Source organism: Sapajus apella, unplaced genomic scaffold, assembly GCF_009761245.1.
Source record: "Sapajus apella isolate SASKATOON/1434 unplaced genomic scaffold, GSC_monkey_1.0 scaffold109, whole genome shotgun sequence".
Lineage (NCBI taxonomy): Eukaryota > Metazoa > Chordata > Mammalia > Primates > Cebidae > Sapajus > Sapajus apella.
The window spans coordinates 1,831,308-1,855,744 of NW_022437049.1; the positions used below are offsets into that span (position 1 = coordinate 1,831,308).

At 49.7% G+C, this 24,437-nt stretch overlaps 1 protein-coding gene across 3 annotated transcripts in view; it reads right to left on the reverse strand.

Annotated features, from left to right (window-relative positions):
* Positions 1–15,554: 15,554 nt before the first annotated feature.
* Positions 15,555–24,437, reverse strand: part of SMAD7 (SMAD family member 7) — a 30,489-nt gene continuing 21,606 nt past the window's right edge. For all 3 annotated transcript variants that reach the window (XM_032259420.1, XM_032259419.1, XM_032259421.1), the window contains one exon: positions 15,555–17,613. In XM_032259420.1, the coding sequence (XP_032115311.1) occupies positions 17,075–17,613 (539 nt within the window). In that variant the 3' untranslated portion in view covers positions 15,555–17,074. The remainder of the gene's footprint in view (positions 17,614–24,437) is intronic.

Here is a 24,437-nt window from a genome sequence, read left to right on the forward strand (position 1 = left end):
GAAGGAAGGAAGGAAGGGAGGGAGGGAGGGAGGGAGGGAGGGAGGGAGGGAGGGAGGCTACTTAAAGACAATTGGCACCAGGCCAGGTGCTGTGGCTCATGCCTGTAATCCTGTAATCCTAGCACTTCGGGAGGCCAAGGCAGGTGGATCACAAGGTCAGGAGATCAAGGCCATCCTGGCTAACACAGTGAAACCCCATCTCTATTAAAACTTTAAAAAATTCACTGGGCATGGTAGCACATGCCTGTAGTCCCAGCTACTTGGGAGGCTGAGGCAGGAGAATCACCTGAACCCAGGAGGCAAAGGTTGCAGTGAGCCAAGATCACGCCACTGTAATCCAGCATGGTGACAGAGCAAGACTCCATCTAAAAAAAAAAAATCAGTCAATAAATAATACATAATAAAAAAAAGACAATTGGCACCAAAATGAGGGACTAAAACAAGAAAGGTAAAGCCATGGGATTCCAGTGACAAGAGTCCCACCCGATAGAAAGTGGAAGGATGCTTCGGGTGACTGCTGTGCATCAGGCCTATGAGGCAACCTGTCCAGACTAAGGCAGTAGGATGGAGACTTCAGAAAGGGAAAAAATTGAACTGAAAAACTATCTGGTAGGTTTAATCTTGAGAAAAACTGTATTGAAAAGTGACTGAAGAGTGTGGAAAGCAATGGCAGAAATACAATGAATCCTAAGCAAATGAAAAGAAACTAGGCAACTCGACTTCAGAAACACCAAAACATTGTGTAAAAAAATAAATGCAATCATAGTATACTACATGGCTCAGGGTGTACAATACGGGCATAGTCCTAATCATGTAAGTGTTGTGGCCACTGATAAGGGAGGCAGTGTGGTACTGCAAGAGAGCTAATCCCCACCTAGGAAGTTACTAGAAAATATCTAAACAAGAAACATCAGAAAGCTGGGTGCAGTAGCTCATGCCTGTAATCCCAACACTTTGGGAGGCCGAGACAGTCAGATCACCTGAAGTCAGGAGTTCAAGACCAGCCTGGCCAACATGGTGAAACCCCGTCTCTACTAAAAATACAAAACTTAGCTGGGTGTGGTGGTGGGCGCCTGTAATCCCAGCTACTCAGGAGGCTGAGGCAGGGAGAATCACTTGAACCCAGCAGGCAGAGGTTGCAGTGAGCCAAGAGCACACCATTGCACTCCAGCCTGGGCAGCAAAGTGAGACTCTGTCTCAAAAAAAAAAAAAATCAGAATAAGAATATTATTTTAGGATATGGGATATACAGTAGTACCCCACTATCCTTGAAGGATATGTTCCAAGACACCCAGTATGCCTGAAATACAGAGAGTACAGAACCCTATATATTTTTTCCTGTGCGCATATGCCTATGACGAAGTTTAACTTATAAATTAGATGCAGTAAAAGATTCATAACAATAATAATAAAATAGAGCACCTAAGCCAATGTGTCAACATCACTACTTTTGAGCTTTGAGGCCATCATTAAGTAAAATCAGGGTTACTTGAACACAAGCATTGCAATACTATGACAGTTGCTCTGCTAACTGAGACACTACCGAGTGACCAGTGGGTGGGAAGTGCCTGCAGCCTGGACACACTGGACAAGGGGATGATTCATGTCCCAGGCAGGACAGAGCAGGACAACATGAGATTGTATCTCGCTACTCAGAATGGTACACAATTTAAAACTTATAAATTCCTTATTTCTGGAATTTTCCACTTAATATTTTCAGACCATGGCTGGGCACACTGGCTCACGCTTGTAATCCCAGCACTTTGGGAGGCCAAGGCAGGCAGATGGTTTAAGCCCAAGAGTTTGCAACCAGCCTGGGCAACATGGCAAAACCCCATCTCTAGCCTGGGCGCAGTGCCTCACGCCTGTAATCCCAGCACTTTGGGAGGCCAAGGTGGGCAGATCACTTGAAGTCAGGAGTTTGAGACCAGCCTGGTCAACATGGTGAAATCCTATCCCTACTAAAAATACAAAAGTATTAACAGGGCATGGTGGCGAACACCTGTAATCCCAGCTACTTGGGAGGCTGAGCTGGGAGAATCGTTTCAACCCAGGAGGCAGAGGTTGCAGTGAGCCGAGATTGCACCACTGCACTCCAGCCTGGACGATAGAGCAAGACTGTCTAAATATATATATATATATCTACAAAAAATACAAAAATTAGTTGGGTGTGTGGCACATGCCTGTAGTTCCAGCTACTCAGGTGGCTAGAGTAGAAGAATCCATTGAGCCCAGGAGGTGGCGGCTGCAGTGAGCTGAGATCACACTACTGCACTCCAGCCTCAGTGACAGACCGAGACGCTGTCTTAAACACACACACACACACACACACACACACAGAGAGAGAGAGAGAGAGAGAGAGAGAGAGAGAGAGAGAGAGACCACAGGTGACCGAAACAGCAGAAAGCAAAACCGCGGATAAGGAGGGACTATTGTAATCCATTCTAATAAAATTTACCCCTGAAAAGTAGCATTGGAGAAATTAAGAAGGGCTTTAACATTTTATTTAATGCATTCCTGTGTCTTTTGAATATTTCATGATGAATATATATTATTTTTACATTTTCAATGAATAAAATATTTTATATATCCCTGAAAGTTACAGTGATAAATACTGAAAGAAACAGCTCGAAAAGTTGAAAGGGTTACTTCTGGGGAGTAAGCCTAGGGAGGGAGCGAAAGGACAGTGGACCGCTATGTTTTATTATAAGCCTTTCAATAGTACTTGACTTTAAAAATTTTTTGTATGAATTACTTTGGAAAAAAATTAAAAACAATTGACCACAAAGACTAACAAACCAAGAGAAAAAAATAGATAGAGGACATAAACAAGAAATTCACAAAAGAAACAGAAAGGTCTCCCAAAGGCATGGAAAAAAAATCACTCCTACTAATGATGAACAAAAGCATCAGAAGTAGCTGCGTGTTCATGAACCTGGAAATATGTTCTCATTACAGCATTAAGTGTCTTTGTGTTAGGGGATGAGTTTACAAGATCATATAATAGTGTCATTTTATAACAATGTAAGCATTCATTCAGCAAATTTTCTGTGAGCACCTATTATATAGTGGGCACATAAAAATGTATTTTTAAAAAGTCTAAAATGAGTTGTCTTCAGATGTCAAGAAGTTCTCTACGATGGTGGCACAATAAGTGATTTTTACAAAATTTTTCTTCCTTTGTATTTGTTAATTTGGTCTCTAATATTTAAAGAGGGAACATACCTTACTAAGGAGATAAAAGTAAATAGCAAAAGAAATGAATCACCTATTTTGAGTACTCCCAAAATAAGAAATAAAGCACTGACAATTGGTTTGGAAAAGCACCCAATTATTAACCTGCTCAGACAATAGAGAGACTGTATCACACACATGTTTTTTTTTTGTTTGTTTTTTTTTTTTTTTTTGAGACAGAGTCCCAATCTGTTGACCAGGCTGGAGCACAGTGGTGCGATCTTGGCTCACTGCAATGTCCACCTCCTGGGTTCAAGCAATTCTCTTGTCCCAGCCTCCCGAGTAGCTGGATTACAGGCACACACCATCATGCCCAGCTAATTTTTTTGTATTTTTAGTAGAGACGGGTTTTCACAGTGTTGACTAGGCTGATCTTGAACTCCAGACCTCAGGTAATTCACACGCCTCAGCCTCCCAAAGTGCTGGGATTACAAGCATAAGCCACCACGCTTGGCACACATCCATTTTTATACCTCAATCCTCAACAGCATCAGGCACATAATAGGTCTCCAGATAAACAACGGAACAATCAAAATAAGCAGGGGCTTGTGCAGTATGGTGATCAGGAATTTACTGTATGTATGTGAGCTTCCAACATGCAAATAGGTACTGATAACTACACAGTGTTAAAAGGATCCACACGAGTGACGCATATAAAGCACTCAACACAGTGTTTGGTACTCAAGAAAGGTTAGATGCTATTAAAAATAGTAGTAGTTGTTGATATTGTCATTGCTGTAATAGTTTATAATTCAGGACCCCAGAAATAGGACCCCAGCAATTCCACCACTCATTAAGGTGCCCACGAACAAGACAGTCCCCTGAGCAGTCCTGAAAACTGCAACATTTCCCTCCTCCTCCTCTTCCTCTTCCTCCTCCTTTTTTCCTTCCCCTTCCTCCTCCTTCTCTTCCTTTCTCCTCCTTCTTTTCCTCCTCCTCCTTTTCCTCTTCTTTCTCTTCCTCCTCTCAGCCCATCCCCTGACATTCTCTCTAACCCGTTGCTCACTGACTACCTGAGAGCAAATACGTGGGGGCAGCACAGGCTCAGTCGTCACCTGAGGCCAGACACCAGGTTCCAGAGATTCCAAAACCAAAATGTGCAACTCCCATTCCCTCCCTGGGTCACATCGTATATAAGGCACTGCCCTGTGTGCAGCTCATTAGGTGCTGGAATTAAAAGAAGAAGGGACAAGCCGGGCACGGTGGCTCATGCCTATAATCCCAGCCCTTTGGGAGGCCGAGGCGGATGGATCGCGAGGTCAAGAGATCGAGATCATCCTGGTCAACATGTTGAAACCCCGTCTCTACTAAACATACAAAAAAAAATTATCCGAGCATGGTGGCGCGCGCCTGTAATCCCAGCTACTCGGGAGGCTGAGGCAGGAGAATTGCTTGAACCCAGGAGGCGGAGGTTGCGGTGAGCCGCAGTGGCGCCATTGCACTCCAGCCTGGGTAACAAGAGCGAAACTCCGTCTCAAAAAAAAAAGGGACAAACTTAGGGGAAACAAGACTGAATTTCTGGAGGGGATGGCCTGCCATTGATCCCCTTTAAAAATATAGCCTTTTACTGATGTATAACACATGTAGAAAAGTGCACAATTATCACAAACTGTACACCGCATGTACCCACCTCCAAGAAACAGGACCTCATCAGCCCCTAGATATTCTTCTCCTGCCCGCTTCCTGACATCTAACACCACAAATTTGTTTTGCCTGATTTTCAACTTTATATAAAGGGACTCATGCAGTGTGGACTTTTCTGCATGTGCCTTCTTTTCCGCATGTGCACAACGTTACAATTGTGCAGATCACCCTGCTGCTGTGTATAGCTGGAGTTCTTTCATTCCCATTCCCATGATATGTACTGCATAAATAACCATTTCCTTTTTTTTTTTTTTTTTTTTTTTTTTGAGACGGAGTTCGGCTCTTGTTACCCAGGCTGGAGTGCAATGGCGCGATCTCGGCTCACCGCAACCTCCGCCTCCTGGGTTCAGGCAATTCTCCTGCCTCAGCCTCCTGAGCAGCTGGGACTACAGGCACGCGCCACCATGCCCAGCTAATTTTTTGTATTTTTAGTAGAGACGGGGTTTCACCATGTTGACCAGGATGGTGATCCACCCGCCTCGGCCTCCCAAAGTGCTGGGATTACAGGCTTGAGCCACCGCGCCCGGCAACCATTTCCTTTTTTTTTTTTTTTTTTTTTTAGACGGAGTCTCCCTCTGTTGCCCAGGCTGGAGTGCAGTGGCATGATCTCGGCTCACTACAACCTCGACCTCCCGGGTTCAAGCGATTCTCCTGCCTCAGCCTCCCAAGTAGCTGGGACTACAGGGTGAGCACCACCATGCCTGGCTAATTTTCATATTTTTAGTAGAGATGGGTTTCATCATATTGCCCAGGCTGGTCTTGAACTCCTGACCTCGTGATCCACACACCTCGGCCTCCTAAGTGCTGGAATTACAGGCGTGAGCCACCACACCCAGCCCTAACCATCTACTTTTGACAGTCATTTAAGTTGTTTTGGTTTGGTGCTATTATGAACACTGCACTTTTAGTATTCTTTTTTTTTTTTTTTTTTGAGACAGGGCCTCGCTGTGTCACCCAAGCTGGAGTGCAGTAGCGTCATCTCAGCTCATTGCAACCTCCACTTCCTGGATTCAAATGATTCTCCTGCCTCAGCCTTCCAAATAGCTGGGATTACAGGCGTACACCAACATGCCCAGCTAATTTTTGTATTTTCTTTAGTTGAGGCTGGGTTTCACCATGTTGGCCAGTCTGGTCTCAAACTCCTGAACTGAAGTGATCCGCCTGCCTCAGCCTCCCAAAATGCTGAGATTACGGGTGTGAGCCACCACATCCGGCCTGCTATCAATATTCTTGTACATGTATTTTAGTGAATACATGTGTGCATTTCTGATGCATGTATGATTCTCTTAGCTTTGGTAGATACTGCCAAAAAGTTAACCAGTTTATACCCCCAGCATCATCACGAGAGAGTTCCTGTTGCTCCACACCCTCACTCCCATTCAGTACGAAGTGGTATATCTTTAAAGGACCATCTTTTAAGTTCTGCCCCACTGCTAGACAACCATGAAAATGAATAGTCTCCAAAAATGTCTGTGATGTACCATTAAGTGACATAAGTAGGGCTCAGGCCAATATGTAGAATGTGACTCCATTAATGAGAATTGTGTCTGTGCATACGTAGGGACAGAGACCAATTCAGAAAGGGGACATATCCAAGTCCCCATCATGCTCATCTCTGGGGAGTGGAGTTGGAGGGCATCATTTACATGATGGGGTTAGGGCTAATTTTTACTTTTGATACCATTTTTCAGTATTTTTTAAATTCAAGGGAAAAAAAAAAAAAAACCTGTATAAGTAAAGTAAAATCCTCCACCCTCCACCCCCCATTACCACCACTCACCATTCCATTACCTAAGGCTGGCAGCCCCATCTGTCTTTCTTGTTATTTCCCAGCAATTGCTCCTGCTCTGGAATTACCCCGGCCGGGCAGGGCCTCAGGGACAAGTCTCCTGGGCACTGTAATTTCCCTGGCTGCAGTGTGTCATTAGAAGATTTGGTGCTGATAACACGACGCCCATACACAGTGAATATTACAGGGACAGGGCAGCTCGGCCAAGGAGCAAGCTCTTCCTGCAGAGATACCCCAAGAGTCTCAAGCTGCCTCAGTAGGATCAGGCCTTAGCATGTTTTTATCTCAACCTTCAGGAATAGAAGCTGGGAAAACTACTCATTCAAGACTGCTGGTGCCTCTAGCCTCCCCTGGGGATCGGGGGCTCAAAGCAAGGGCTGTGGAGTTAGGCAGAGCTGGTCTTTAGTTCTACCACGCTCTTGCTGTGAGTCTCTCATTGGGCCTGCAAGTCTTCACCTGTAAAATGAGCTAATGAGAGCACTTACCTTAAAGACAACACAATGTAGGCGTGTCGTGATGGCTCACGCCTGTAATCCCAGCATTTTGGGAGGCTGAGGTGGGTTGATCACTTGAGGTCAGGAGTTCGAGACCAGCCTGACCAACATGGTGAAACCTCGTCTCTACTAAAAATACAAAAATTAGCCAGGCAGGGTGGCAGGCGCCTATGATCCCAGCTACTCGGGAGCTGAGGCACGAGAATCGCTTGAGTCTGGGAGGCAGAGGTTGCAGTGAGCTGAGAACACCACTGCACTTCCGCCTGGGCAACAAGAGTGAAACTCTGGCCGGGCGTGGTGGCTCACACCTGTAATCCAAGCTCTTTGGAGGCCAGGGCAGGCAGATCACCTGAGGTCAGGAGTTCAAGACCAGCCCGACCAACATGGTGAAACCCCATTCTTAAAAAAAAAAAAAAAAAAAAAAAAAAAAAAAACATGCACACACAACACACCTTGCAGAGAGCGCCTGGCACATACTTAGCCCTAAGTAAGTTCAGGTTTTTGTTATTATTATTGTGGGCATAGTTGCCACTATTACCACCAACCCAAGAGCTAAAGTTTTGCATTCACCTCTTGGGAGAAAAGAATATAATAATGCACTTTTTATTTTCATAAGTATTGTAGAGTAAGTACATACCCACTTTTCTTGGGGAAAAAGGAATTTGGCTGGGCACAGTGGCTCGTTCCTTTTATCCCAGCGAGGCAGGAAGATCACTAGAGACCAGCAGTTGGAAACCAGCCTGGGCAACATAGCAAGACTCAGTCTCAACAAAAAAATTTAAAATTAGCCAGGCAGGGTGGTGCTTACCTATAGTTCCAGCTATTTGGGAGGCTAGGGGCAGGAGGATCATTTGAGCCCAGGATTTCAAGGCTATGATCATGTCAATGCACTACAGCTTCAGCAACAGAGACTCTGTCTCTAAAAAAAAGAAAAAAGAAGAAAAATTCACCTGGAACTTAAATTCATATATTTTAGTTGAAAAGTTAAATAACCGGGCGCAGTGGCTAATGCCTATAATCCCACCACTTTGGGAGGTCAAGGCAAGCACATCACGAAGTCAGGAGTTCAAGACCAGCCTGGCCAACATAGTGAAACCCCATCTGTACTAAAAATATAAAAAATTAGCCAGACGTGGTGGTGGGTGCCTGTAATACCAGCTACTTGGGAGACTGAGGAGGAGAATCATTTGAGCCCGGGAGGCAGAGGTTGCAGTGAGCTGAGATCACACCATTGCACTCCAGCCTGGGTGACAGAGCAAGACTCTGTCTCAAAAAAACAACAAAAAAAAGTTAAATCGTCATTCAAGGCCGGGTGTGGTGGTTCACACCTGTAATCCCAGCACTTTGGGAGGCCGAGGTGGGTGGATCACCTGAGGTCAGGAGTTCGAAACCACCCTGACCAACAAGGTGAAACCCTGTCTCTATAAAAACATAGTAATAATAAATAAATAAATAGTCATTCAACATTGATTCATCCAATATCTGTGGAGTGCCTTCTATGTGCTGGGCATTGTTCTAGATTCTGGGGTTATAGCAGTGACCAGAGCAAAGTCCCTGCTATCACATAGTTCACACTCTGCTAGAGACCTCTGACAATAGTCAAGCCAACAAACAGCTATGTAATAAAATTTCAAATGTGTATATAATACAATAAATATAATGTCAACCCCCAGTATGAAGAAAAATCAAGCAGATAGGAGACAGGGCCTGGAAACATGGTCTGATGACGCCAGTCAATGTGTTCAGTGGAGCCAGAGCGCTGCCCGGAGACTGTCTCTCCTTGGCCAGAGGGAACTGGTTTTGGCCAGGTTGAAGTGCCCCCTGGCTGGCTGCAACTGTAGCTTGCTCCTGTGGAGATGAGGTTGAGGAGAAGGTGAAGAGTGGCTTCAAAGGCCATGTAGGTGAGGAGCAGGCAAGGGCAGGGCTTCATGAGAGAGGAGCCCTGGACCAGATGTGCCCTTGGAGGACAGACACCCTGGCAGTCCCTCATGGAGCACCACTGGAGAGGAACTTCATGCCAATTATAGCAGGTATTTACCCGGCACCTGCTGTGAGCCCAGTGCTGCACTTTGTATGAAAGGATTCAAGTAAGCATGAGGACTGGGCAGGTGCCTGGCCTCAAGGAGCTCCCAGATGCTGGAGATACAAGACCCAGCTCCATAAAAGAAAGAAGCAAGTCAGATTCTGAAAGGGACTGAGGGCAGGGCACAGGTCACATAATCATCTGAATAGGCAAACCTCCAAATCTCAGCCACAAAGAAAAAGTTCCATATTCAAACAAAGCCTGCAGTGGGCCCAGTGGCTCTCCGGAGCAGCGAGTCAGGAGCCAAGTGGTTTCCATCTTATGTCTCTATCATCATAAAACATATCATCCAGGTCCCTGTGGCAAGAGGGAGAGAGAGAGCTGGGTCACCCTGCACCAGTTTTTCAATGCTTTAGCTTAGAAGTAACACACCACGCTTCTCACAACCCATCGGCCAGAACTGGTCACATGGGCCCAAACTGCAAGAGAGGCTGGGAAATGAGTGGAGTGCATAAGCATTCCCTGGGAATGAAATTCCTTGACCCTACGTCAGTCATTACTGCTGGGATCTGGACAGCCTGAGCACAAGGCCTGGAGTTTGAAACGGGCATGGGACAGAGCGGCAAGCAGCAGGCTTTGGATAAAGAGCCCTGGCTTAGACTTAAGGAAAACTGCTTGGCCACCTCATGGCTGGGTGACTTGTGTAAGCCTCTGATCTCTTTTAGCCTTAGTTTCTTCTAAAATGGGGGTAGTCAGAGCTCCCATCCAGAATCACTAGAAGAACATGTATGAGAGGACTGTCTACACTACTGAGAATGAATTCAATATAGTTGTCTATGACACATCTCTATTTTCCCTAATATACAGACTCTAGTTCTGTCCCCAGGGCTTCTGTGTCCTACTGATCTTACACTTCTTCACCAAAGTGCCCACAGCAGAAGGGAAACAGTCCAGGGCCTGGGGCCACCACTTAAAGCAACACCAAGGGCAACAACGAGTCCTTGAAGTGTCTTATTTTTTCTCAACAATTCCTGTCAAGTTTGCATTCTCCTACATAAGATATAAGTGCTCATGGTAGAAACAATTGTCTTCCTTCTTCCCTTAAGCTTCCACTAAAATGGCAGCTCCAGGAAGTTGCAGGTTTAATAAGAGCTTCCCCTGGCACCTGGGCACATGTCCATGGCAGACTCTGCCTCTCAAATCCCCAGGAAGGCGGGCACAGGCTCCCTAGGAAGAGGCTCCCAGCTCTCCCAGGTCTCCTTGGCTCTGACAGCTGTTTAAATGGATCCTGCAGTGGCCAGCCCCCACCCAGGCAGCTTGCCCCTGCCCAGCTTCTCACCCCCAGCCCAGCCAGGAGATTGTCCCTGAATTAATCAAAGCACTTGCACTCGTCCCAACTCACTAGAGTCCTCCTCCAGCGGCCACTTTGTGTTGGGTAGATTAATTGCAGCTGGGGGAGGGGAGGGAATCCATTTTTAGAAAATCATTACTTTCAGAAAGAGAGGGGGGTGCTTCTGGCTGGGGGAAAACTGCTGAGCTAGCAGCTCGGGCCTCCTGCTTGAGAGCCGCCAGGAAACCGGGGACTGTGCAGGCTGCTCCTGGCTCTGAGGGTGGCAGCCTGGGCCCATGCACCCTTCCTCCTGAGGCCAGGGCACCCCAACCCTGCAGCCCTGACTGCTGCTGGTCTTTGCTTCCTGCCCTGGCCTGGGCTCAGTAGTTGGCTGACGTTCTGAGCAGGAAGGAATCACCCCAATATTGGCCACCCCCCTACTATCCATGGACTGGCTTTCCCACTGTCTTCTCTCACTTGCTGCAAAATCCATCACCCAGAGGGCACCATCAGCCTCTGCCTGCAGCTGCGGGGTGAAAAGAAGGGTGGGGACCCCAATCACAGCTGGCAGTCTTGGATTGAGTATCTAATAAAGTATCTGAAATTGCCATTATTGTAGGTCAACGTGATCAGATATTAGCAATCCCACGTGGTTCAATCTAATTAGCATATGGCCAGCTCTTCATATGAATTTTCTCCCAATTCCCATTTTAGCCTCACAAAAGTATAATACACACTTTATGCTTCGGAAATTGAGGTTCGGAGAGGTTGTGACTTGCCCAAGTGAGTGCTCAAACCCAGATCTTTCTGACTCCCATACCAGTGACTGTGAATCACATCAGGCCCCCACCTCGCCTGCCCCCAGCACACCCTCAGGAACAGTCAGGAGTTGACACTGAGAGCGCACAGGCTGGGCTGACCAATAGGTCCTCTGCAGGCTGCTGAGCGTTGGGAGCTTAATAGACCCATCAAGAAGTCACTGTTTGCTGTAGGTTTGGGTACAAATCCAGCTTCCATCACAGGCTGTGTATAGGTGGTCCCAGGCAAATCACTCACCCATTGGAGGGTCGGCTCCTTCCTGAATCAGGGAAGGCCTGTCCACATCCTCTGCAGCGTGGGAGCGCAGGCAGCATGCCCCTTAGCGTGCACCCACATGCACAAATGGCAGGTGTTCTTTCAGCAGTCAGATCAGCTTGGTCCTTCCAAACCAGAACTTGTTTTAGAAAAAACATATACCCAACCCCTTGAGCCAGGCCTGCCCGGAGAGATTAGATAACACAGAAGTGATGAAATCCGATGCTATCACTTGACAGCTGGGAGGCTGCGGGCAATTCTTTGAACCTATTTATCTGTAGAATGGGAATGATGATCATGGTATCTACTCGCACGGTGGCTGTGAGAACTGTATGGGACAATCCCAGTGTAAAGTGCTCAGAACACTGCCTAGCACAGAGTCGGGACATACTCAGTGTTGCCTCTTGATGATGACGATGACAGTTATTCCCAGCCCAAGCTAAGCCCACAGCTCTGCCTCATTCATGAGACAAGTCCTCTCTGAGCATTACTCCAGGAGTTGTCAGGGCGGTGGATCCTACCTAAGGCTCCAGTTGAGACTCCAGGGTGCCAAGAGCTTATGGTTCAGTAGGAGAGAGAATCTCAAGCGATTATTATTATTATTTTTTTTTTTTTGAGACAGAGTTAGGCTGGAGTGCAATGGCGCGACCTCGGCTCACTGCAACCTCCGCCTCCTAGGTTCAAGCAATTTTCCTGCCTCAGCCCCCTGAATAGCTAGGATTACAGGCACCCCCCATCACACCCGGCTAATTCTGTATTTTTAGTAGAGATGGGGTTTCTCTGTGTTGGTCAGCCTTGTCTCAAACTCCCAACCTAAGGTGATCTGTCCGCCTTGACCTCCCAAAGTGCTGGGATTACAGGCGTGAGCCACCACGCCCAGCTTAGAATCTCACACTATTGATCCCTCTTTAGGACAGAAATTTTTTACAAAGAAGAGGCTTCTTGCAGAAAGTGCTGCCTGCAACAGATCCCAAAGGATAAGGAGGAGGTAGCTAACTGAAGTGGCTGCAAAGCACTTGCTGCAGAAGCACATAAGCAACCTGCGCCTGCAGCATGGTGCATCTCCCTACACGCCTGGAACAAAAGGTTTCTGTGTGTGGAGGGCTCGGGACTCCGTGGGGAGATTGGCGGAGGTGGATGCTGAAGGGCTGCTTTGAATAGAGGTAAGGGAGACCCAGGGGAGACTAACAGCCCCTGGATTAAGTCATGCTAGTGGGGGCACAGAAAAGGGAACTCTGTGAGAGACATGTACAATTTGTAATTATTGACTGAATGAAATAGAGTAGAAGGGGTTTGGTTTTTTATTATGGACAGGGGCAAGGATGGAGAATCCAGGTTTCTGGTTGGGACAACTGAGGCATCTACAGGTCCAAGGGAGATGAAGCCACCAGAGTGGTGCTGCCACGCAGGGAGAGGGTGTGGCCTGAGCAGAGCTGAGATCGAATTGCGTAAGACACCCTGACATTTGAGGGGTAAACTGAAAGGAAAGAGTACCGAGAGGCAGGAAAACGTCCTTCCCATGGGGTACTTCTCCCCCTGCTCTGCTCACCTCAATGCCATCCGTGCTGAAAGTCCCACCTCCGCTGCAAGCCCCTGTGGCCCCATGACCAGGCCTCCTTCTGGGTTCTCGCCTTTTCTTCTGCCTGCACTGCTGCTGATCATCTCAGATGCGGCGTCTTGTCCTCCAGCATCACGTGCAGGCACGGTCCAGGTCCGTGTTACCACCACGCCAGCTGCGGCACAGTCCTGGGCACTTTGAAGGTGCTCAGGAGATGACTGTGGGTGACGGGCTCGCCGGTAAAAAGAGGGAAGCATCAGCGACCAGCAAATGCCAGACTCCTCCTAAGCCCTCCTCTTTCCCCACCACCCACCCAGAATCAGCCGTGCTGCCAGAACCCGCACACCTCCACCCCTGTTCCAGCCTCTCCTTCCTCCAAAAGCCACAGCTTCTGCCTCCCAAATCCAGAGGCCTTGCACAAGTGGCAGGGCCAGGAGGAAACGTGGCAGACCACCCTCCCACCTTCTCTGCATTTCAGGGAGCTGTGGGACTAGAGCCACGCAGGACCCTATCAAACATCTCAACAGGGCGTGGACCAAGCAGTAAGAACCACTCAACCAGTCAGGTCCTGAGCTCCTAACCACCTGCTTCCTCATTGGGGGACCTCGGGCAAGTCATTTAACCTCTCAAAGCCTCCATTTGTGCAGCATGTCCCAATGAAGATGAAATGAGGATTCCCTCAAATACCTAGACATTATACCTGGCACCTAGCGAAGCGTTCAATACACGGTAGCCACTGTTATTAAAGAGCTTCCTGGCATGCCAACGCAAGTTAGAGCCAACTAAAATGACTGACAGCCCCCGGTGTGACAGCTTCCCTCCCTACCCCTCCTCCGCCTCTACCACCCTGGAGTTAGTTAGAACCCTCCTTGGGTGTTTTCTAGAGATGGGATCTTGCACTTATCTGGGTTACAGAACTAGAATAAAAGCAAGTTTCAGTTCAATGACAAAAAGCAAAAAGCGACCAGGCATGGTGGCTCACGCCTGTAATCCCAACACTTTGGGAGGCCGAGGTGGGTGGATCACCTGAGGCCAGGAGTTCGAGACCAGCCTGACCAACATGGCGAAACCCTACCTCTACTAAAAATACAAGAAATTAGCCGGACGTGGTGGTGCGCACCTGTAATCCCAGCTACTTGGGAGGCTGAAGCAGCAGAATCACCTGAACCCGGGTGGCGGAGGCTACAGTGAGCTGAGATCACTGCACTCTAGCCTGGGCAACAGAGCCAGACTCAAAAAAAAAAAAAAAAAAAAGCGCAAAAAGCTGCTTTGAGAGGTAGTGAGCTCCTGATCACACGTAAACAAGGTGGCCCGGATGAGCACTTGGCACTAACGCCCTGGAGCATGAATCAACAATCAACATGTATTAATATTTCTTGCGACACAATTGTATTATAATTCCCTTTAATGAAGTAGTGGCGCCAGTAGGCTGTAGTGCTTTGGGTGACCTTTCGGCAAAACAGAAAGTTGGCTGTCCTACATTGGCCTTCCAGAAAGCTTTTATGAAATTGTACAGGCTTGTGATACCCAAATTCTTAACCCCCACTTCCAAAGGCCTCCTCTTCCTGGGTAGAAGATTCAAAGCCCCTTGCATAGAGACACCTGCATAGCCCTTTGTTTGGTACCTGATTTAGACCATCTCTTACGCAAGATTCCCCGAATCTAAAACATGACTCAGATCCATCAGCAGCAAACCAAGGTAGGCTGATGCAAAGCCAGCACTGAAGAGGCACTTTGACCGCAAGTGCCACCTGGGCTGGGCTGGGGAAGGGGACCAGTGAACTGTAGCTAACGTCTCAGCAGACAATAGAGAATACTGCAGAGTAGAACCCAGACTCTGTGATCTCTGCGGCCCAAAACAGTATTTGGGAAGCAGCCAGGAGGCGGCCAAGTCCCTCTGACCAACACTGACATTCAACCCCCACTTTCATCACCCCTCCAGGGCCTCACACCCAGGAAACTCCTCCTGGAATCCAGTCTGGCAGAGTTACAGTAGGCTTGGGATTATCGCCAAGCAGGTTGCTGGCAAGAACCAGAGGGATCCAGGTTCTTGGGGCTAACCTTCCCCATCCACCCATCCCCTAATCCGGTCTTCCCAATCACCCGAGATGTAATTCCCTTTCCTCGATCCTACCAGCTTTTGCATCGTCACCCACAGGGTTCCTGTAGGTTGTTTCCCATTACAAATTCGGGACACAGGAGGGAGGGAGCCAGGTCTTGGTAGGCTGCAGGTGTTTGCAGCACTGTTGAAGGCCAGGGCTGTTCTACATGTCTCTCTTTTGGGGCCCACGTCTCCCCTCCTCCAAGAACGGGGCTGGGAAGATGCCAACTCAACTGAACTGGATGAATACTCCTCCCCAATCCCCTCCAAGCAGCAGAAGAAAAAGGAGTTGGAGGACAACACGGTATCAAGTGTACATTTTAAAAATCGTTTAATGGAACATAAACTCCTTTAGAAAAACATTCAGCTAGGTGATAACACCCATAGAAAAAAACACCAATTTTGTGTTTATCTTTTTTAATTTGGCATTTGTTATTTGCATTTATATTAAAGCAAAGTGCATCTTTCCTTTTTCTTGTTTATACACATTGCACAATACATAAATAATGATGCTTATAAAACGTCTTTATATTTACAAGTAATAATATATTTATATATAACATAAAATACATTTTTTTCTTTAATAAATCTCAGGGTTTTTTTTCAGGAGTCCTTTCTCTCTCGAAGCACTACAATGCTAAATTTCCAATGAGAATGCTTCTCTTGTTCATTTAAACCTTTGTAGTTAGAAAAATAGCTTATGTTAAAGTCTAAACATGCTCATTGAGCTAAGAACAGTGTCAAAGTATCATACGAGTGTATGAGTTGTAGAAGAAATGAAAGAAGAGTCAGGTGTCAGCCTAGGATGGTACCTTGGGTTATGACGGACCAAATCCTTCTTAGAGGGAAGGGGACTGCTAAGCATGTCCCTCCCAGGGACGTCCCCCCTTGCTGGTCTAATAGCAGAGCTCAACACCCAGGCTCAGAGCAGGGAGTGCTGAGTTGGTTTTCTAAGTCCAGGAAAAACCTGATGTCACCAGGGCAGGCAGGGAAGAGGCTGATGAGGGGAGAGGGCACTGGGTGAGCAATACTGTGAGGGGCTGCCCCGGCAGCCCTCAGGAAGCCCATCTCAGAGAGATCCAGGAGCAGGTGGCCAAAAAAGAAAGACGCTACAATGGCAGGGGCTGGCGGGAGGGGAATAAGACGAGGATAAAAACAATTGGTTCTGGTTCAGCCACCAGCAGGCTCGCTGCTCAGAAGCCTGTGGACAGGCCCGTGTCCTAGAGGTGGGAGAGGAAGGGTGGGGGCTTTCTCAGGCTGGGGACACAGCCGTGCTCCTGGCAGCTGCGGGGACCCCCAGCTGCCAGCTTGCCCAGGTACTGCCTCTGTCCCACTGAGCATATCCAAAGGACACGAGAGATACCACGTGGGGCTGCAAACCTCTCTGCTGGGGACACCCGTCAGAGACACAAAACAAAGAGCACGTTGCCTCCCCATCTGTGGCTCCCACACACGCGTGCACACACAGCCACACACTCACACTCACACACACTCCTGACAAGTGAAATGATGACCGCCCCCTTCATACACTGTGTTTGGTGGTGCTTGGATTTCTGCTTCCCCTCTTCCTAGCAGGGTGTCCTGCCGATCATACCCACCCCCCCTTCCAAAAAAAGCCCCCAACAGTTCTTTTCATAAGCTATTTCTCAAAGAATGAAACAAAACAGAACACAAACGAGGACGAGAAGAAAACCAACCAACCAACAAACAACAAAAAAAATACCAAAGAGTTTGCATGAAAAGCAAGCACTCAGGAGGAAAATATTAGCAGCAAAGTAGTTTGAAGTGTGGCCTGCTCAGCGCACGCTCTGTCCCCTCCGCACGCGGCTACCGGCTGTTGAAGATGACCTCCAGCCAGCACGGGCAGCTGCTGATGAACTGGCGGGTGTAGCACTGGCCCCAGCCCTTCACAAAGCTGATCTGCACGGTAAAGCCCGTCCACGGCTGCTGCATGAACTCGTGGTCATTGGGCCGCTGCAGGCTATACGCCTTCTCGTAGTCGAAAGCCTTGATGGAGAAACCGGGGAACACCTTGTGAACCAACAGCGTCCTGGAGTCCGGGTTGTCCAGTGTGGCGGACTTGATGAAGATGGGGTAGCTGCTGCGGTTGTACACCCACACGCCGTCCACCTCCCGCGTCAGCTGGATGCCGCAGCCGATCTTGCTCCGCACCTTCTGCACCAGCTGACTCTTGTTGTCCGAATTGAGCTGTCCGAGGCAAAAGCCATTCCCCTGAGGTAGATCATAGAAGATATCCAGAGAGGGCTCCTGGACACAGTAGAGCCTCCCCACTCGCGTCTTCTCCTCCCAGTATGCCACCACGCACCAGTGTGACCGATCCCCAGGCTCCAGAAGAAGTTGGGAATCTAGAAAACACAATGGCAGAGAGGGTTGGTGGGGACGGGTATGGGTGAGTGAGTCCTAGAATAAAGACACACGCACACATACACACACCCCCATCACGAGCTCATTTCTCAGGACAAGACAGAAGAAAGGTGGCAGTGAGGAGGGTCCTGGACTTGCCCAGGCTTGTTCAGCCCTTTGACCAGGACCCTGCCTTTCTTTAAGCATAGGAAGCTCTGGGTGCTGCTTCTCTGCAGGCTCCTGCCCATCAGGAATACACTAGCACCCGTGCCCACCTGGCCAACCAAGCCTCTTTTCTGCAGCGCACAGATGCACAGGGACCCTCATTAACTCGGGTGGTCTGGTCTTAGGGCTGCAAAAAGCCTCAGCCACATCCTGGAGTTACAGATTTTTCAACTGGATGGAACCTTGGAAGGCCAGCTCCTCCAGCCCCTTGTCATCCTGATGAGAAAACCAGGACTCAGAAAGGCTGCTGCTGGAGAACCAGGGGCGACACGGCCAAAGCAAGAACCCAGGTGTCCAGACCCTGGGGCCACCTATGCGACGGTCTCTGGGTACCTGTCACCCAGCTCCCAAATCAGTGCCGTGATCATGAGGGACCTCTCTATCTGGTAAAAATAAAAACGAGGGTGGCTTGGGACAAAAACATCGATATTCCTAATAGAAAAACAAGTCTCAAGTGTGTCCGCAGTGGCCCTGTACACAACGGGTGAATTTGTGTCAAAATGCCAAATCACAACCTGCATTCCGGTATTATCCCGGCTACCTTAACAAAGCTTCCTCCAGCCCAGACAGAAGATTATGTGTCTCAAATGGATGCGCTCCCCTTCTCTGCCAGAACCCCTGTCCCCAGGGGGGACCCCCTCACCCCTCCTTCTGCAGAAGCATCTGGAACCTGCAGGGCACCCTGCCGCCCTCCTCCCTCCCAGCAGGCCCCACCCTGCTTCCCTGCACAGGGCTATTCCCACCGGCACCGGGTGATTCTGGTAAGGTGATTTTCCTCAGCAGGAGCTGGGAGGACTTTAAAAAGGGGGTCACACAGAGGGAAAGGGAGCCCCCACGGCGGGCATTCTGACTCCTCCTCAAGCAGGAGCCAGCGGGCAGGCCTCAGACTTGGGACCATAAATCTCCCCAGCCCAGCCAGACTGCAGGAACGCTGTGGTTTGCGGCTGCAGGGTGGAGACCGGAAGTCTTGTATTTGTTAACAAAAATGGGGAGAGCAGAGCGGGGGAAGAGGGGAAGGGCCCACGTCACTCCTCGTTCCCTGCAGCCCCAGCTCCTCCTTCTCGGGGGTCTGGGGGGCACAAAGGCGGGGCTGAGAGTGAGATGTGCCTTGGTGTGGCCTTTGTGTTTCTGGAGTAACTGGGTTCGGAGTCAGTGATGGTGGGTGGCACCATGCAGGGGCTGATGGCAGAGGACAGGCCGCATCCCGCTGCCCCCGCAGGCTGGGTGACTGAGGCAGCCCAGGACACCAACTCGCTCCAACTTTCACAGGCGTGTTAGGACCTGGGAACCAGTTGGCTCCACTCAGTTTTTTCTGTTAAAGTAGCAGCCAGTGTTGGACGGAGGCGCCCGTCAGTAAAGCTGCACACGTGCACACTGCAGCCTGCTGAGCAGCCACGCACACTCCCCCTGCGCGGCCGTTCCCTGAAGACACCCCCAGCTGGCCTTCCCAAATGCCTGCCCCGATGGCTCCACAAAGGGGGACACGGAGGTCTCATTCCTTTCCCTCAACCCCCACTCCACTGAAAATCAACACCAGAAAACTGGTTAGTCACCACCTGCCCCAAGTATCTAGGAGGCATGGTGTGTGCACGTGTGTGTGCAAGGCTGTGTGTCCATGATGTCACTGTGTGTATGAGTCTGTTGTGCTTCTGTGTGCACACATGTACTAGAACATATGGAAAACGAGACAGGGACAAGGAGAAGGGGACTCATCAGGCAGTCACTTGTTCCTGCGGAGTATCCATCAACTGCTAATAAGCTCGTGAGCACTGGCAGGCTTGGAACTTTCTTGCTGAAGGAGTTCAGCTCTGAAGGCTACACCACAGACCTGAAGGCCCATGGAGGAAGGGTGCGCTGGCCTGCAAGCGTGTAGCGGGGAGAACGCTCTCTTCTGGGAGGCACAGGACGTCCACCCTTTGGTGTTTTGAAATACAAGACGCTTTCGCTTATTTTCGCAATTCAGGACAGCAAACCTGGCCTGAAAAAGAAGACTCACGGAGCTGCTGGGAAGGAGGAGGGAAGGAGGGAGGGAGGGAGGGAGGGAGCAGGACCCTCAGCAGAGCCTCACAATGCTTTGTTTCATGCAACTGAGACCCACTGAAACCTGGCATGGGCCAACAGGAGGAGGAGGAAGAGTGAGTGAGTGGAGTAGGGTCCTGGGACCGAGGTACCCCCATGCCAGGCCTGTTAGCCACCGATGCAAGGGGTGGGAGCCTTGTCTGCCAAGGGTGAGGGCCTCTGTGGGCAGAGGGAGCTGGGTAGGGACTGGAGCCTGAGGCCTGTGGCAGGAGGGGAATCGTCAGGAGGGTTTCTGTTTCATCCGTGTAGCCCCCCGGGAATTTGCTGCCAGACACCCCCTTTTTTCTGCTGAGGAAAAAGCCTTTTTCTGCTGAGGTTAATGGCGCAGCCCAGATACACGGCAGCGCGTGAATATCGTGAGTGTCACTGTGTGAGAACAAGGCCCCGAAGTCCTCTGGGTGCCTAACCTACTTCAGGGAGACCCCTGCCTGCTCCTCCCCTGCTGTCCCCTCAGCTTCCCCTGAGCAGCCTCTGTCCACTCCATAGGACAGCTCCATTCTCCTCCCTCCTGCCGGGACTACCAGCAAAACCGTTCGGCAACAGCGAAGGGCCCTGGAACACACACCCTTGTGTGAACGTCACACCTTCTGGGGACCTCACCCGACATCCCCCATGACCAGTACAGAGATTCCCCTCTTTGCCCTGAATTCTCCGCCATTTGGGCTCATTTCTGGGAAACACTCAGCTTCATCTTCACAGAAAAACAGTTCCCTGAATTGGGCCCACAGCCCGCTCCAGTGTCCCCACAAAGGTCTGTGGGGGCGCTTTGCTCCCGGGACTTCCCAGGCCATGTGTCAAGGGGCTGGGAAGTTCAGTGAGTACAAGGACTAAGGAAGTGCCTTGGCCCCTCGCTGATATTTAACCTCCAAAGGCAAAACTCACAGTCCCTTGTTAATTTCCCTCAGCTTTATAACCTTCTCTGGTATTTTCCACAAACTTCTCCCCTCCCCAGAAAGCTGTACAGGGGCTTGTTTTAAAATGGTATGTGTTCATTTTAAAGCATTCAAAAGAAAAGCTGTGTTGTAAAAAGCTCACTAATCAGATGCCTGCTCACAGTTTTTTCTTTTTATTACAGTGGAGGGAATTTTTGGAGCAACACCAGAAAAATGCTGAATCTGCCTAAAATTCCTTTAAGGTGTTCCCCCCACCTTCCCCATTTCCCTTAAAGCATAAAATCCTCCCTTTAAAGGGAAGGGGGAGGTGGGCATTGAGAAGGGAGAGGACTCCAGCCTGTGTTTGCACTGGCGTTGGGGAAGACCACTTAGCAAGGAGCTCCCTGACTCTTACAAAGAGTTATTTAATTACCCTGCTCATGAATGAACAGACCAGACCCTTCCAGGAGACCAGAGGCTCATGAATGAAACTCATACCCCAGGTCCCAATGGCACAGGGTGACCAGGCCTCAAGACCACATTTTAGGTAAGCAAGGAATTTTCCCTCTTTTTTTTTTTTTTTTTTTTTTCTGTATGTGATGGAGTTTTGCTCTGTCGCCAGCCTGGAGTGCAATGGCTCGGCCTCCCTGCAAACTCCACTTTCCGGGTTCAAGCGATTCTCCTGCCTCAGCCTCCCGAGTAGCTGGGACTACAGGCATGCGCCACCATGCCTGGCTCATATTTGTATTTTTAGTAGAGACAGGGTTTTCACCATGTTGGCCAGGCTGGTCTCGAACTCCTGACCTCATGATCCACCCATCTCGACCTCCCAAAGTGCTCAGATTACAGGCATGAGCCACCGTGCCTGGCCAGGATTTTTCCTTTCTTAAATTTTTTATTTGAAGGCATCAGGAGAGGAGAAAAGAAAAATGGGGGGAGGGAGGGAAGGCCATGCTCGGTGCTTCAACAGTACCATTTCTGTCTCCACCTGAAGGCAGACGGCAGAGCAGCTCCGCAAACAATCACGGGGTTGGGAGAACATGGGCAGGCAGGGAACAGAGGCCATCTGGGCCTGGCTGGGTCCATACACACAAAGGAGGTGCTGGCGGAGAGGTGGTCCCCAAGCTTCCATTTAGGAACAAGGACAAGCTTGGGAAACAAAGCCAGTAGAGACATGAACTCCAGCAGCTGATGCCCCATGGTTAAATGTGCCCAACTGCCAGGGTACCGGGGGCTGGGGTCAAAGGTGGGTGAGGAGGGCTCTACACTGGCTCTCATCTCTGTGAGCCACTTGGATTATGAAGCGATACTTCTCTGCCAAAGTCCAACAGGGCCACGCGCCTCTGAGCCCCCTCCTCCGTGGTCCAGCAGAGCAGAAGGCTGAGGACAGAGAAGTTGGGGAGGAGGGGTGCCTGGGCATGCGCGGCCACCTCATGCACACTCCCGGTGCCAATCAGGGGCAAACGAAGGGCAGAAGTGTGGACACAGACAGCTTGCACCTGGCAACCTGGGAGCACAAACATCACCACGCCTTGCCCTCACCAGGTCCAGGGCCCTCCCTCCTCAGGACCCAGGCGCCACCAACAGTTGCCTCATCCTGTCTCTCCCTCCGCAGCAGACATCTCAAAGGTTCACAGCACCCATCCCCTGCTCCCAACCCTGTCAGGAAATTGGCTGTTCTCATATGAACAAGCCCTCTTTAGGGACAAGCCCAGGATAAAAGGGAGCACCAGTGCCAATCCATCCCATCTATGGGAATTAACAGGACCCTTGCTGGTCTCGTTTTCAACAGGCAAATGCCACCCCCCTAATAGAGACGAATAAAACTTGCTGAGATATCTGGGCTCATTTTAAGGTCTGGGGTGGGCTCTAATCCACCATGCTCACAGCCTCACCAAGAACGGGAAATAGGACCCCAGAGCTCCCTCAGACTCCTCGGGAAACACAGACAATGCTGGGGTTTAGAGCAAGTTCCTCATGGAGGAAAGAAACCGCTGTTTCAGGTAAACTCTGAGTTACTCAGAAAACGCTAGGGCCCAACCCATCTCCACCACCCCACGCTCCTTCCCCAAACAGATCAGAGGCTGACTACGGCTGCTAAAAGGCTGACCTGAGAATGCTGGAATTTTTTTTTTCATGCTTTGCAACATCTCTAGTGAAGTGAGATGGCTGGACTTGGGGGTGGGCAGGGGGTGCCACAGTGTCTCCTTCAAAGACCAGGCTGCTCTCTGGTCCCTGGACACAGCAGGCTTCGTTTCCACACCCCAGGGAGTTCTGGCCATGGCAGAAACCACGCCCCTGTGCCAACCCCAGAGGTGAGCTGACCAGCTACAGAGCCAGACACCCATTTCACACCAACCTCGCATGTAGCCTTGGGATACCTTCAGCTCATCCTTAAAGCAGGGGTCCCCCAAGGCCAGCCTCGGAAGGTTGCTGTGCCAATTCGATGCCAAAGTGATTGAGGCCAGCCTGTGGGGTACCCCCTGGTCTCATCTCTGAGGCTCCTGTGTTCTCCAGCTGCTCAGGAAATGCCCACCCATCTTTCCTATTATCCCCACAGCCCCACACCCCATGCGAGAACAGTTCTGGGCCAATGCCTACACTGAGCACTCGCTTTGCATAGGCTGTGTTTTCTAAGTGGCCCACGGCAGCCCTCTGAGGTGGCACACGATCCCCAGTCTATCTTAAAAAAGGGAGTGGAGGGAAAAGGCACAAGTCACTGGCCAAAGTGCAGAGCTGCAGTTCCAGCCCAGAATACTGCCGATGTGGGCTGTGGCCACATGCCTCTGAAGCTGGCAGTCCCACTGTTCCTTCCCAAAGCAACCTTCGGAACATGCTGTGGAAATGCTGTGCCAGCTTTCAGAGCTGAGCACGGGGTCCGGCTCCCCTTTAACAAGAAGTGGGGGGTGAAATGGCTTCTTTGCCAGCAAGCTGCTCTGTGACCTTGGCCAAGTGGCTTGTCCTCTCGGGGTCTCAGTTTGACCAGTCCATAAATAATGTAAAGGGGACAAGTGAAGATGGGCCCAGGGGCCTTCCTGGTCTCTGGCTGCACTCTGATTCTCAGTATTAAACAACACTGGTTCCATTTATTTTTGCTACCTTCCAAAGGGTAAGAAAACCACTTTGAGGAGCAGGGCACATTTTTGCATTTTATTTGCAACAATAAAACAAAATAGAATCAAAAGGTAAAGGAGGTTTGAGTCAGGTTTTGCTGTGTCCACCTCTAAACCAACTTTTTTTTAAATTTCAGAGTCAGAAATGACTTTTTCCTCTGTCTTGCTATTCATCACCTGCAAGAGAAGGTAAGCCCCAAGAGAAGACCTTTTATCACCAGCATCCTCCCACTGTCCCACGCGCAGGCTCGGTTCCCCAAGTTTCTCCATGATCGCCCTCCTTGCCACCTCTCCCAAGCCTACATATTTGGCAGACCCTGCTGGTCTAGAACACTAATTAGTGACTGTATCCTTACAAATTATGTTAAATCATCAATTCCTAGAACTAAAATGTACTACCGCCTGGCTCCCCAAACTGGTCCCACATCACCTCCCCAAACCCCCCAAACATCTGAGCCTGAAGCCCCCAACCTGGGGAGAAACGCTCCTAAGAGCATTTATATCGCCATGGAGAACGTAATTGAGGGTGGCACAGTG